The sequence below is a fragment of the Cinclus cinclus genome, chromosome 5 (genome assembly GCF_963662255.1).
Source record: "Cinclus cinclus chromosome 5, bCinCin1.1, whole genome shotgun sequence".
Lineage (NCBI taxonomy): Eukaryota > Metazoa > Chordata > Aves > Passeriformes > Cinclidae > Cinclus > Cinclus cinclus.
Genome location: NC_085050.1, coordinates 11,457,013 through 11,472,179, shown reverse-complemented (window position 1 = coordinate 11,472,179; position 15,167 = coordinate 11,457,013). Strand labels below are relative to the sequence as shown.

General features: G+C 39.9%; 1 protein-coding gene across 3 annotated transcripts in view; it reads left to right on the top strand.

Moving 5' to 3' along the window:
* Positions 1 to 15,167, top strand: part of TBC1D14 (TBC1 domain family member 14) — a 64,295-nt gene that overhangs the window by 28,083 nt on the left and 21,045 nt on the right. For all 3 annotated transcript variants that reach the window (XM_062492664.1, XM_062492665.1, XM_062492666.1), the window contains 5 exons: positions 7,603 to 7,721; positions 10,330 to 10,412; positions 12,402 to 12,519; positions 13,663 to 13,769; positions 14,578 to 14,658. In XM_062492664.1, the coding sequence (XP_062348648.1) occupies positions 7,603 to 7,721; positions 10,330 to 10,412; positions 12,402 to 12,519; positions 13,663 to 13,769; positions 14,578 to 14,658 (508 nt within the window). The remainder of the gene's footprint in view (positions 1 to 7,602; positions 7,722 to 10,329; positions 10,413 to 12,401; positions 12,520 to 13,662; positions 13,770 to 14,577; positions 14,659 to 15,167) is intronic.

Below are 15,167 nucleotides of genomic sequence, written 5' to 3'. Positions count from 1 at the left end.
GTATGAGGCTGAGACTATACAGATAGTTAAGGGGGAAAGATCAGTGAGCAGGCATACACATTAAGTAAAGTTATATTCTCACATGAAGTCTGTATCCAAGGGAATTCCAGTCCCTGGAAGTAATCTTGATGGGATATGCTAAAAGCAGGTGTTCATAGCATTTTATTCTGGCAGATGCTCACAAGAAAATTGCAGTAAAATAAAACAACCATTTTGCTTGTATTCTCTTGCTCAGACATTTCCTAGGTGCTTGTCCTGCTGGAGGCCTTTCTTGCTGATGTTTCATTTGATTAACAGATGTGGAGATTAAATTGTGTCCTTTGCAGTGTTCGAAGCAGGAGGGTGTTGGTTTTTTTGTTGTTACTGTGACTCACGTTGGAGTCACTTGTAACAGTACACTGCACAATCTTATTGGATATCCCACTTTTGACAGTAAAAAGCTGTTCTTAAGCAACATGGTTCATGATACACTTTGTCTCAGAGTACTTAAAATATTTTCCTCCCTTTTTTTTAAAGAAGCATGTCACTCTATATAACCAATATCCACTTAAATTATTTACTTACAGTGCAAACGAAATGTGAACCCTGAGGGTGAGCGCCATCTGATACATAGCACCTTGAATGATCAGAGGCAACGGACTTCAAAACAGCAAACTGTTGCACTTTCTTGGGAGAACTAACCTGGCCTTGTCTATGCTTAGGTTTTAAATGTTCCTTACTCTAATGCCTCTGTTGCTCAAAATATGATGTTATAAAAATATGCATATGGAAAAATTGTTAAAATAGTCCAGTGGCTGGAGCCCAGGACTGCAAAACAGAGCATGTGGCTTCTTACTCTTTTGCTTTGCTTCTGACTTTCTGTAAAATGTATGGATTATTTTATACATTTAACTTTAGTGTGATTGTGTGGGATCACATCAGTTGCCAGCCCAGGTTCTGTCTCCCCTGTAATCTGAAATGGAAAGTGGGCACTTCCCAAAGGAAAAGAGGCAAATTTCAGAGCACTTGAAATAATGCCTACAAATAGTGTGAGGTTTTCCTCACAGCCTGGCCATAGGGCCATGTCTTATCTTTTACGTTGCTTAGGCATTCCTAATTTATAAAGTGTGGAACAGGAGAATACTGTGTTGCTAAAGGTGACAGATGTCCTGGTGGAAGATAAAAACACATATGATGTTATTACAGTCAAGTTTTGTCATTTCATTGCTATCTTCTGCTCAGGTATCCTTTCTTTAAAGTAAGAGGATTAAACATATATGTATACACATAGAGAGAGAACTGTGTAAAGCAAATAGGGCTGAAGGTTCTTGAACCATTAATTGTTTGTAGAGCTTGGCAGATCACTCCAGTGTACAAGTTAAGCGTGCAATTCTGATTTCTCAGGTTGTTAGATCAGTAACTAACAAATTAATTGCATATCAGAATAGCTCTGTACTGGTTTTAAAGTTATATAAAAAGCTTCCAAAGAAGTTGTTTGAAAGTTTAATATCTGAACTCAGAAGTATGCTTCTTCTGTTAAGCTTTGAAGGGTAGTCTCATAATCTGATCTTTGCCTGAGGTTTCAGTCTTAAATTCTCCTCAGATTCTCTTTGATTACTGTATATATAAGGGTCTTCATTAAAATTACTACTTTATGGCTCAGTGCTACGTGAGGAATCAGATCTTGGTTTCTCAGCCCAAAGATCATCGCAGATATCACGATCTGGTAGTCCTGCTGCATATTCTTCCCTTTTCCTTTCACGTTTACAGTGCCCCACAGTAGGCATTGCAGAGTAACCAAAGTAATGGAACAGAAGAAAAGGTGTGGTTTTGATGTTATCATTTCCCCAGCCCAGCTTATTGAAAGTCACATGGCTGTGTAATGGTGGCACAGAAATGGTGTGAGGGGCCAGAAGGGGGGTGGGGGGCAGTGAAATGCTGGGTGTGCACCAGCTGAAATTTGTCTGGTAAACTATTTCATTTAGAAAAGGTAAGATTTCAGATGGATGTGCATTAGACAGTCATGAAACAATGAAAGGGAACACTGAAGTGCTGTTGAGATAGTGGTAAGACTAGGAAAAAAATAGAGTTTTTTTGCTTGTGCAATTCTGGTCCAGTTCTTATTTTATATGCTGAGTGAGGCCAGTGGAAAACGTGAAATGCAGTTAAATCTTGCACATAACCTGTTTAAGTATTCTCAGGTACTGTTGTAAATGCAGCAACAGTGACTACTAGCACTGTAACATGTGGCCAGCTGTGGTTTGAGTTGCAGAGGGCACTTTGCTTTTCACCCCACAGTATCTTCCTGTGTCACCAGGCATCCCTCTTTCCCAGTCAGCACTTTGCAACAGAACTGCAATATAATTCTATTTTCAGCATGAAAACACAGACATCTACCCCAGGAGTACCAATGCCCACCCAAGGGTGCTCGTCCACAGGAGCTGCTTTTTGCCTGTGCTAATAGATATAACTTTACATGAATGTTTTTTAGGTATGTGTGATAACTTAGTTTCAGATAGTTCATGAGATAAAGCATTAGCACTGGAGCCTGTAATGTTTTGCATGAGCTGTGTTGGCTTGTGCTCTGACATGAGATGTTTGGATGGCAGGTGTCTGTAACTAATTGGTGATGGTGGGAATGAAGCTGAAATACTTTTAAACAGTGAGCTGTGCTGTATTTGGCATCATATTGATGCATCTGTGAAACAGATGTGAAATCACAGGTTGGAAATGCAAGTTTACCAAAGAAGGAGCCGCAGCAACTTGGGTGTCTCCACTGAGTTAAGTAACGGAGCCTTTGGACAAAGGAAAAATTAAGGTTGATATTCTGTCTCAATTGAGGCAAAATATTTAGCAAGAGGTAATGTGTAAGTTGCCTGAACTGTAGGAGAGATTTATTTATCTATCTCTTAGAGCTGTCAGAGGTGGACAAAGCATGAGTGGTACTGAAAAGATGCTTATGCTGTAGGAAGTATTTCAGCACAACACTGCTGCGGGTCCTTCGGCACTGATGTAGGGGTTGATGAGTTTTAGCGGCTCTTGCACTTCGGACAGGTACCGGGGCTGTCTCAGCAAGGCACAACAGCGGGACTCGGTATAAGCAAACGCCTGGCTTGGAACCAGGGAGGCGGCAGTTGGGAAACAGTGGAGAGAGAGGGCAGTGTTTGAGGAATGCAGCTGCGTCCTAAACCAGCACACGTAACGCTGAGCTGACAAAAGACTGCGGCTAATGCAGACGAGCTTGTGCGAGTTTTGGGTTGTCCGTCATGGACCCGAATCCGCACCGGGCCGGGCAGGGCTGCCGGGGCGGCCCGGGAGGCGGGAAGCGTGTGCCAGGCGGAGTCGTGCGTGCCCAGGCAGCGCTGGGCGAGGCGGAGAGAAGCGATGGTGTGCGGCGGCTCCGCGGGTGATTAGCGCGGCTGGCGGGGCGGGGCGGCGCGGCCGGACCCACCCGCGGGAGGCGGCCCGGGCGGGGCGGGCGGGCGGCCCGCGAGGCCGTGCGGGCCCGGGCGGCGGGAGCCAGGCCCGCGGTGCGGGGCGGGCAATGGGGCTCCGGCGCCGCCGCCCGTGAGGGACCGCAGCGTTCATGGTGAGCGGGGCGGCTGCGGGGCGCGGGGGTCGGGATGGGCGGGCGGGGGCTTGAACGCGTGTCGGTGAACCCGGCCTCGTCCGCTTCTCAGTCGCCTCACCGGGTCCGGGGAGAACCGGCTAGCCGGAAAGAGGATTCTCTTTGTGCGAGGCGAGACTCCGCCGGGATGGAAGGCGGCGGCGCAGCCCTGCCGGGTGTTCGGGGTGTCGGAGCGTGGGGACTGCAGGCTGCACGGAACCTCGGCTGTGCCGGCCGTCCCTCCTGCCCTGCAGTGCTGCCGCCCGTGAAGCCAGAGTCCCGCAGCCTGGCGTCTGCCGCTCCGGCACCCAACATAAATATTTCATATTCGGCTCCGTCGGGAAGCGGCTGCCTTTAAACACGCAGGGCCAAAAGAAGATGACCTTGATAGAGCAGTTTGTGTTATTGTACGTTCAGTTCTGCTTTGATGCTGGTGCCTGGGGAGGCTCGGGTCGTGTGGAGAGTCACACAGTGCTCTGCCGGGTAGAGCAGTTGGTCTTTCAGCGTTTGCCCTGTGTTCTGGAGGGTTATTTGTATCTCTCTGTAGAGATTGTTGAGGATCCCTTTCTAGGTTGACTTGTCTTTCTTGAAGAATCGCAGAGGATCACTACAATCAGAGCTTCTTGCATCTTAACTGTAAAGCTGGCAGGTTCCACCCAGAATTAAACTTGGTTTCGGGAGGCGTGTTTCTGTGGCTTTTCTTTGTTTGGTTTGAATTCTTTAAATCGGTGCTTTAATCTACAGCATGCTCTTACAGAACATCTTCAAACCCTAGTTCAGCTCTTGTGAACAACTAAAGGTGAATCCTGGAAGAAAGCCTAAATGATCCCAGTGGTAAGGCTGTATTTTAAATGGTAAACGGACAGCTCATGCTAAGTTGATCCTAAAATTAACTTGCAACCATGCCAGGTTGGTAACCCCTAACTGCAGCATAGCATTTAAACGGATCCTGAATTATTTGTACCTGTGAGAGATTCGAGTCTGGTTTAAAAGAAAAAGCTTAAAATGAGCTATTGTGTACCTCAGCCTATTGCAGTATGCCTCTGTGTGCAAATACTTGTATTTGCTCAGTCAGCAGATACTCTTAATATGAGTTTGTGGAGGCTTTGGTGTGCTTCATTGCTGTATCATATGTTGTGCTGTGAAATTGTGTTCTTACTGGAGTAAAAGATAATTTTAATGAGCTTTTATTTTCTGTGAATTTTGGGGCATTTGGTTTTTGTGGGGTTTTTCTGAGGGGAACTGGGGTGGGTGGTTTTGTTTGATTGGGTTTTTTTAATTTTCCCTAATTAAAAACTAGTCTTGTAGATTATATCACCAGAGGACATTTCTGTTCTTTTTTGGCTACCACTGAAAAGGATGAAATTGCTACAAAGGAATCATACTTGTAATCTGATCAAATGTGCCACTCCCATTTTTGTGCTGGTCTGGCTTTTTTACTGTCGGGTAGTGCTGAGTAGAACACCAGTGAATACTTGCTGAAATGCAGGGTGGGCTTTGGCTCTTTTGAGAGGTTTGCGTAATTGTGCTGATACTGTAACTAGCCGTCCATATTTAGAAATCAAACATTTTCTTAACCAAGAAATTCTTGTAAGGAGATGCCTAGTGCTGGTCTGGAGGACTTTGTGCTTAGCTGAAAGGGATTTCCAAATCAATTTGGGTGTACAGAATAAAACTCCCGTTGCAGCCCAATGTGGACATTCTTTTCTCATTTTCCAAAAGCAATTTTGCTCTCCATGTGGTTTTCAGTGAAAGAAGACCCTGAATATAATTTTCATAAGTTAAAATTAAGCAGCTTTTCTGGAACTTCTACTGTAATAAACATTGGGTGCATTTGTTTTAATGTCAAATTCTGAGATGCTTTAGGGAGTAAGAGAGGTTAATATTTGACAATGTTAATCTGTCCTCACTCATTAAAAAATCAGTCTTCTAATAGAAACTGGGAGAAAGAAAAGCCATTTGCTTCATTCCTATCAGCACAGGGATTTAATCTGCAGCTGGTGCAGCTGAAGCCCATTGTGGTGGTGCACTTACACACTGGTCACTCTCAGTTGTTTGCAAGTGACCAGTGTAAGACTGTTGCCTGTGCTTTCTGAATATGCTCTCTATCTCAACACCGTTTTTAAAGTACTTTTTTGCTTATTTTCTTCCTGGAGGATTTTTTAGTGAATGGTTTTGTCAGCACTGAGCACTGTCCCGTTCCTTGACAAAGCTAAGTACTAGTCTGTAGTTTAAATGCATTTTCCCTAGTTCTTTTCCTTGTTTTCAAACTGATGTAATGCATAGCAGTATTAGCTGGTATTAATGAGCCGGACATTCCAAATTCATGACTGTGTTTCCCATTACAGCAATGCAGTCATCATAGGATTGATTGTTGAGCCAGTGCCCAGTTAATAGACAAGGAAAAACAGGGATTTTCTGTGTCCTGGGGGCTGCACAGAGCTGTACCCGTGAGTCCTATGGAAGTAGTTTGACCTAGGATTGAACTGTACAACAAGAGTAGATGACCGAGGCTGTGTTGGTCTGCATTCATTGCATCATATCTTGTTTTCATTCATCTCCTTTTTTAAGGTGTGATTGGAGATGACTTTTCTGGAAGAGATGGATCCAGTTTTAATTGTTGAATGAACTTCATTGTGTTTTGAAATGTCGTATCTATTGACCAAGGATGTTTTGATGAAATTGAGAGGTTCGATTGAGAGAAAGAAAGCAATACTATCTGAGGAACCTTTTAGTGCGAGCAGGAAAAGGTCTACGGCTGGAACATTCTTCATAGTGCTCATTGATAGTGTACATTTGTGTTTTTCTAAATTTTATTTTTATATAAATGATATAAAAAAGCTGTGCATGAAAGCCTTTGAGTTTTGGAAGTGGCAAGAATAATTTTAAAGTTAAATGTAGGAGTAACTATAATGTGGTTGTAATTTTTCTGTAGGACTGTTTGACCATGTTTGTGTTTCACTGATACTTTGCATTCTTAGTGTTTGCTCTAATACTTCAAGCACAAAAGTAGATGGAAACTGTGTAAATATAGTTTTATCTCATTAGGTCATGGTTTTAGTAAACTTTTTTTTAAGCCAATGTTTGTAGGAAAAGTAACGATAAAATGGTACCTGAATGCCAAATCCTCTCCTATAGATCAGGGTGATGCAGTAATTAAGGGTAGAAGGACCTCTGAGGGGCCAACTCTCCTCTCAGGACAGTGTCTACTTAAACCAGGTCCTCAGGGCTCACCTACCTGAGTTTTGAATGCTTTCAGGGTCAGGAGTTCTGTCACATCTCGGGCAACTTGTCCCAGTGCTCGCCTGCCCTGCCTACGAAGCCTTTTCCTCTGGAGGCTCAGCAAGCCTGGTTCCCTTGGCCTCTCTTCATGTGGCACTCGCTCCACCCCCTGACATCTTGATGCCTCTTTGCTGGTCTTGCTCCAGTGTGTGTCAGTGTCTGACTACAGACACAGGTTAACATTTTATGCTCTGTTGTGATTTAGGATTGTGCAAAGTGTTGTACCAAGGGTGGACTTTCTGTGTAGCACTGATTTTAATCTTTTTTTTAATCTCCCCAATTGTTGAGCTGCTGCATATGAAAACAGCTTGCATAGGATGAATCTTAGAATGAGATTTTAAGACAGGGAACTTGTGGTCATTTTTCACTTTAACTTCAAAACTATGTAAATGAAGAAAAAATTTAGATAGAGCCTATTTTTGTACCTCAGGTAGTATCTACTGTTTGTAAACTCCTTCTTAGTTATAATTTGTAAAAGCAGGCTACCAGCCAGAGGAACTTAAGATGTTTATACAAATAGAAAAAATGGAAAAACCCATCAAAACTCACTCCTGAAGATAAATTGTCTTTGTTTTCAGTGTTGATGTTGCTCTATTGAAAAGCTTCAAAGGGACTGCAGTAGGGTTGAGATGTGAAAGCATTATCTTGAAGACTTTTGTAGATCTCTTAAATTCTCAAGTACATCATCTTGGTGCTCTCCACTCTTGTAAGTTTCCTGTCTTTTTCTTCTCTAGGAATATGAGGAAAAAACTGGACGAGCTCAGAGACCACTCTCTCCTAAACAGAATGTGAGGAAGAATCTTGATTTTGAACCCCTCTCTACTACAGCACTAATTTTAGAGGATCGACCAGCGTAAGTTTTGGAAATGCCACAGTGAAGGGCTCTTTAAAATTAACCTAGCAAAGATTTTCTAACTCAGTATATTTGCTTACTCTAACTTCAATAGATTATTTAAAATCTAAAGTAATTTTTTTTTCAGACTAGTGAGTATGAAATTGAGTTATTTATGAGAAAAATTATTCAAACAGAAGGAACTTTATTTTATAATAAAAGCAATGGCTTTTTGTCAATAGAGTTAATTAGGATAGCAGAGCTTTAGTTTTGAATAATTCTACCTCCTAAACATGATTAAGGGTTTTTTATTTTCCATGAGAGAACCTAAGCATGAAAACAAAGCTGATATATGCTAAAGAAATTGAGATGCAAGAATACAGTATCCTGTTTGCACAGAGAAAGACCACACCTCCATAAATAATGAAACAGTATAGTGATTGCTCTGCAGTGAGTTCAGCATCACATTTTAAGGGTTGTCAAGCACTTGATGAGTTGTTTCATACCTTTTACTGCAAGGAGATTTTTGCATATGCAGACTGACTCCAAAGCAATTTAGCAGCTGCTTTACCGTGTTTTTCTCCTGAATTACACAAATTCAGTCATGCTTAGTCAATTTATGATTATGAATGTGATCTGGCTTTATGGGCATGACATCTGCATATTTAGTATAGCTGTGCATTGGTGTGAAGAACTGGCATATCATAGATCTGTGTTTTCATCAATGAACCTGTATGAAACATGCTCATATCAAAGTAGTCTATTTGTAGGGCTGCTTAAGTAACTTTCTGGTTTGGCTGATGGACTGTGTGGCAAGACACTGGGAGATGTAGAAAAATGTACAAGTGATTATTTGTTATAGCAGGCTTTATTTTGTACAACAGGAAACAAAACACACTAGCTCGTCTGTTGTATTTAAAACCTGTCTGTTAAAAAAAAAATCTCTTTTTGTGGGATAATCTGAGTAGTACAGTGTTCAGATAGATGGAGTTACTGTTAAATTACAGGAAAATGTTCAATTTTTGCTTTCTTTCCTACTGTTGGTAGAGTGAGGAACTTCTAGAAAAGAGTTTTCTTTTAAAAATTCAAGACAACTGATACATCATTTCTTCTGTCTAATGGGAGAACTGCTCTGGACAGCAGTGCTGTCATCTGACTCTCACTAAGGAATCTTTTTAAATTGTTTACCTACAGTTTGCATACTTTTTTTCTATGTTTACCTGTTAGGCTTTGAGTAGTTTCTTTTTCAAGATTTCAGACAGAAAAGCGGACTGAGATTTTTTTCTTTTTTCCAAAATGCCTGCTCTTGATTTTGCACTCATTTGTAGGGCTTTGGTAAAACTTCATAGTAAGAAATCAATAAATATTCCATAGTGCCTCTAGCTTCACCTGGAAAAAAGTATTAGTTGAATTTTAATAGATATTAAATGTCATCTCACATGTATATTGGTGATGTTAAGACATAGGGAAAATAATTTGAGTGGTAGAATTTAAGATAGCAAGACTTGACTTACTTCATCTGGTTTTCCTTCCCAAACTTCCCCATAACACAAATAATTGCCAAAGACTTGGATTTAAAAAAAGATGCAGATTGATTTAACTAAGTGAAACTGGAAAAAGAGTAGATTGGTCTCTGTGGTTAACAAACCAACATTTCATCAATGTGAAAATTTACTTTTGTTTTTCTAGTACCACTCTTGATTTGGAAAAATACTCATAGGCCAGTATCACGTGGTTGTGTGTACATTGCAGGCTGTGATTACATAAAAATGCATGCTAACTATTAATGGTATTGGGGGCTGTCAGCTGCCTGATGTGTGACACCTTACAGGAACATGAAAGTGAATTTTTGCTTAGCTTTTCTATTAACCAAAGATATAAACTGTTCTAGGAATACATTCTACAGTGTTCTAGAATACAGAAAAGCAAAATAGTTAGTCATTTCCTGTTTTGATGTTTTGCTGATCCTGTAGTTGTAAGAGATACATATGGTTATGTTACTTACAAATGTGATTAGCTGAAAGGTCATGTGCACACATGCATTTGTAAGGCAAAGTCTTAATCACAAATGAAAATGTTTTGTTAGTATTAATAAGTGGAGAATAGTGAGGATGACTCCAGTGCCACTTGTTGCTCTAGAAGAGAGGGAAAGGAGTTAAGTCTTTAAAATAAAAATGGGGTTTCAGAGAGCAGAGGGAAAAGGCTGAATTAGGGAGTCATTGTGTGGGTAAAGAAAGTTGTGGATGTAACTGTTAGACAAGGTGAACAGTAAGAAAGAGTACAATCCTGTATCTTACCAGTTGAAATCAAAACCAGCCAGCTTTGTATACCAGTATATTCTCTTTATGAAGATCAGCCTGTGGGTTCGGTTGGTTTAATAATAAAAATGCTGAAATTACCAAACGTAAGGAAATTGCTCAGCGTATTTTATGTATAAACGTAGTCAGAGCTGGTCAGTGTTCTTCCCTTCTGCTGACTCTGGCAAAAAAAAAAAAGATTCTTTCCAAGGATCTGTTGTTCTGCTCTTTGACTGGTTATTTTGACAAGAAGCAGAGTGTACTTTTCATTTAGAAGTGTCTAGAATTTTATTTAGACAGTCATGCCAAATGTAAATTTTTTTTTTTTTAAGGAATCTTCCTGCAAAACCTGCAGAAGAAGCTCAGAAACACAGGCAACAGTATGAAGAAATGGTGGTTCAAGCGAAAAAAAGAGGTGATGGAATTTCTTGTCTTTAGAGGAGAAAAGTATAGGGGTACTTCTAAACCTGGACTGCACTTGTGTCAGTCTGTTGCTCTGTAATGTGAGGGCTCTCTGCCTCCTCTCAAAAACAGGATCACTCTCAAGAGAGAGGAGCAAAGGTAGTTTTATTGAAAAGCCCAGCCCCTAGCTGAAAATAAAATGGTCCTAGAATCCAGCAGGAAATAATTTTTTAATCCATAACTCTTAAATGAGTGGCATCTATTTGTGGGTTTAAAAACTTTGTAATATATTGAAATAGGTTGTTTGTCAAATTAGTGAATCCTGGACTTATAACTGCAGGATATTTGTCTGTTTCATGCTGGAAACAGCATGTTCAGGCTGTAGTACATAGGAAAATGTATGTAGTCATGTTCATTTGATAATCTCTCACTTAAAATTTACAGCTTTCTCAGGGATTTGCTCATAATTTCTTGCCTGATGTTTTTCACACAAGTGTCTTAGTAACACTGTACCATCAACATGAGGTAGAGGGTGATGGTAGTGGTTTCTTTTGGCTGATGTTTTTGACCATCTGGGTTTTCTAATTAAAAACAAGCATTGCAGTAGTAAGAGATTCGGACTAGGGTTTTGCATCCAGTGGGAGCTACTAGAGATATTTTTTTCCAGCTGGCCCAACCCTTGGACTGTACGAAACAGTAAAAAGGGTGTATGAACACAGGACTTACTTGCATTCTGCAGCTGACACACTAATAGAAGTATCCTCTTGTGATTTTGAACATCATACACCTACCAGTGAAGTTCTAACTTCACTTCATGTGACTCCTGTTATTACTCTGTTACTATTACTAGTTTCCCTGTTCTTTCTTTGCATGTAGGGTGGTTGGGTTGGGGAAAATGGAGTGATTGTTAGGTGATGGACCAGGTTCCTGTGGTGTCTTCATTGAACTGAGTATGTCATTCTGTCCAGATAATACCATGACAAGCCCATTTTCCCTAAAGCCACTCCAGATGAGCAGCTTTGCAGAACAATACATTGTCTAGAGGTCAGGAGATCAAAGACTGTAAACACTATCCTTTGCTAGAGAAAAATTGAAAGCCTGCATTTCAGCAGGCTTGCAAAGAGCTTGTGTCAAAGCTGAAGACATTGAGGCAGTTGCTATGGTTCTGGTTCTGCTCGGGCACAGCTTCTGTGGGGCTTTAAAGTGGACCCATCAGAATGTGTCCGTTCTGAAGACCTTTTTCATGGTACTGCTGTTCTTCAGTGAGTTCTGCTTGCTAGGTGAGCACTTCCTCATACTGTAGGCAGCATGTGAATGCGCACCCATGTCCTGCTGTAGAGGCTGCCTGCATTTGTCTAACAAATCTGCCAGTGGAAAGAGCAGTAGTTGATAATGCAGGAAGAAATACTGAGTGATAATTCCAAACTGCAAGATACATCTAAGCTAGACATGAAATATGTTTTCTTGTTAATGAACTGAAGGTTTCCATTTGGGATGTGTAACATTTAGATTATGCATATGTGAAGTAGCATCAAAATGTGGCTCTTGTGATTTCTTGACAGTATACCTAAATTGTAATAGAGGAATGAAAACAAAAATTTGTACTCATTTTGCCTGTAGTTTTGAGTCTGCCATAAAAGGGGTAGAGCTTTATTAGGAAATACTCTGACTTGTTCTACTAGGTGAGGCTGTTGGCTCTCTGAGGTGCTAATTAAAAGTTAATAGTGTGGTTAGATTTGAAGAGTCAAAGAAATTATACACTACCTAATTCCCTTTGTCCCATCTGTTGAAAGTGAGACTTATAGTTCCAGTTTGTTCTTTATTCACATTTTCAATCACTGCTCAACTTGCTGTGTGCTTGGGAAATTTTCAGAATTTGAACAGTCTTTTCAGAATTTGAACTGTACTTTTGGGTGAACACATTGTGCTTTACATGTTGCATAGCCATGACTAACTGAATATTTAGTTTCTGGTTTTATTAACTTAAATTCCTTTTTTGCAGAGCTTAAAGAAGCCCAGAAGAGAAAGAAGCAATTGGAAGAACGCTGCAAACTGGAAGACAGCATTGGCAATGCTGTTTTAACTTGGAACAATGAAATCTTACCCAACTGGGAAACTATGTAAGACAGTATGTTATATTGAGTTTTAATTAAAAATTGCAGTCGATATCCTGAAGAGTTAGAAAGCATAATTTTTAAATGGTTTTGGAAGCTTTTGTTAGAAAATCATTCTTGGACAGCTACAAAAGAAATAAGCAACATTTTTATTTCTACAAGGTAGAAAAAAAACAGCCTCCAGTGTTCCAAATACAACCACCACAATGACATAGACTATAAACCAACAACACTCAGAATTGCAATTTGCCTAACAATGGAATTCAGTTATCCTGAGATTATATATTAAAAACATAGACAGCATTTGTTGGAAAATATGTTTCTGGGAAACGGAAGCATACTAAACTAAGTCTAAACAAATTGTAGATTTACATGTTTGTCTTTAGTATTTGAAGATGCATCTGTTATGGTTGCTATAAAAATTAGGTCACCTTTTTCTTTATTGGTTTATAAATGCAGAAGTTCCCCAATGTGTTCACTGTTTTACATTTTAGTTTTTAGAATCTGCTGAAAGAAACAGATTGTTGTGGTTTTACCACTTTTCATTGGTGCTTAGGTGCTATTTTGTTCCTCCTTCTGGGCTCTCAGATTGCTGAACATCCACTGCATCCATTTCAGAGTCTGTTTTCTGTTAAAATGTGTTTTAAGCTCCCACTTAAAAGTTAGTCCTTGTCACATCTTCATGCATTTTTTCAGAGGCACAGAAGTGCAAAGATAGGTGGGAAGCTGCATGTCTGTTTGCACAGCAGGGTGATGACAGAGGGCAGACTTCCATAACTTATTCCTGTATTTAGTCTTGTATGGACCTGCCCAGTCTTTAGCATGGGCAATGGCATAGGTGTGGAGTTCCTTTCCATTTGTTTATTTTTTCCCTATGATTTTTGCTAATCAAGTATGGCTGCAGATTATGTGTATTGTGATTGCTGTGCTTCTGCCAATATAAAACCATTACATTGGAAGGAAAAAAGATTTCCTTTGCAGTTCAAAGCAAAATAGTACTAAAGAATGGGTATGTGCAAATTGTATTTGACTTCTTGGGCCCTTGATGTTCATTTTGGTTTGAATCCCATCAGCAGTGGTAGGAGGATATATTTGCAATTCAGCTGGCAATGAAATGTTTCTTGGAATAATCTGTTTTACTTTAAACAGGTGTTGTTCCCGTAAAGTCCGAGAGCTGTGGTGGCAGGGCATTCCACCGAGTGTGAGAGGCAAAGTCTGGAGCTTGGCAATTGGAAACGAGTTAAACATCACCCATGGTGAGGCTGCTGTTTTTCTGACATATTTTACAAAGTGAAATAGCATAGGGACATTCTTCTATCTGTTGTGGTGTGGGTGTGAGGAAATGTTATCTAGTTGTGATTTTCTTGTGCTGCTTTGATGTGTTTTGTTCAAAAATGCAGCGTCTTTTAATCTTGTAGCTGTTCTAGGAATGCTGCTGTGAATTGTTTCTGAGTATTGCTTTCACTGTGTCTTGCTTTGATGTTGGATGGAGATGGTCAGAATTAAAGACACAAGTTTTAATTTTTTTTTCTTTTTGGAACACAAAATTGTTGTTAATTTTGAAATGCCTGTGAGTATGTGTATAGTGTGCTTCCTTTGATTTGAAGCAAGACAACAGGTTTTTAAGAGATTAAAAGACCACGGTAAGATTTTGTACTTTGTTTTGTGAAAATAGAAGTAATCTGTTACTTCTGAGTACAGAAAAATTCAGCTCTGGAAGATTAACATATGTAATTAATTCCAATATGGAAATGTCGTAGATTGCCTGTACTCCTGCTGTATTGTGCTGCTTTTCTGTGCATTGCTTAGTTACCTTGGGTGTAGTTCTTATATGTAATTTGCTAGACTTTCCTAATTATCCATTCAGACTGTAATTTTGAACATCAGTGCTCTTAGAGAAAAATCAAATATTTGAACATAAAATGCAACTTGGATTGCCTTTCCTCTGCAATTAGAAGTTCTGCTGCTGTCAATGCCTAGGGCAGCATTGCCCATGTGGTGGGTGGTTAGTGGACATGAGCATGCACAACTAGTGGACTTGGTTTTGTGTTTTTCTTTTTTCAGAACTGTATGATATTTGCCTCGCTCGAGCCAAAGAGAAGTGGCGATCACTTAGTACAGGAGGGGCTGAAGTAGAATGTGAAGGTATCTTTCTGTAAATGATTTATGTTGTGACAGAATGAGATGTTTTGTAAACTAGTTCCTTAAAATGAAATCACATATTTTAAACAAAAAAAAAAAAGCTGTAAAGTTGTGTTCTGGTAAAAAGAAAATGTCTTTTTGTGAAAGCAAGGAATAGCTGTATTTTTATCAATGAAATTCTGGTGTTTTACAAAACACACTTGTTTGGTTGGGTTTTTTTATAAACAGTTTCTGGGTACAGTTATTATTTTGATGCAAATTTGTAGGAAAACTACAAATAGTAGTTTGGGGACTAGCTTTTGAATTGCAACACTAACATGCTTTTCTGCATCTATAATTTAAGGATTGCAACTCGAGTTAAAGGAGAAAATTGCATTTTAGTCCCTTATTGCAGCTTTGAGCTCAAGTCATTGGTGTGTTTCAGAGAGCAGCAGATTTTCTTTGGAGATGAAGTAGTTTGAGATTTACTAATTACTTGGAAGAGTTGACTGTGTTTGAGAGATTGTGACGTG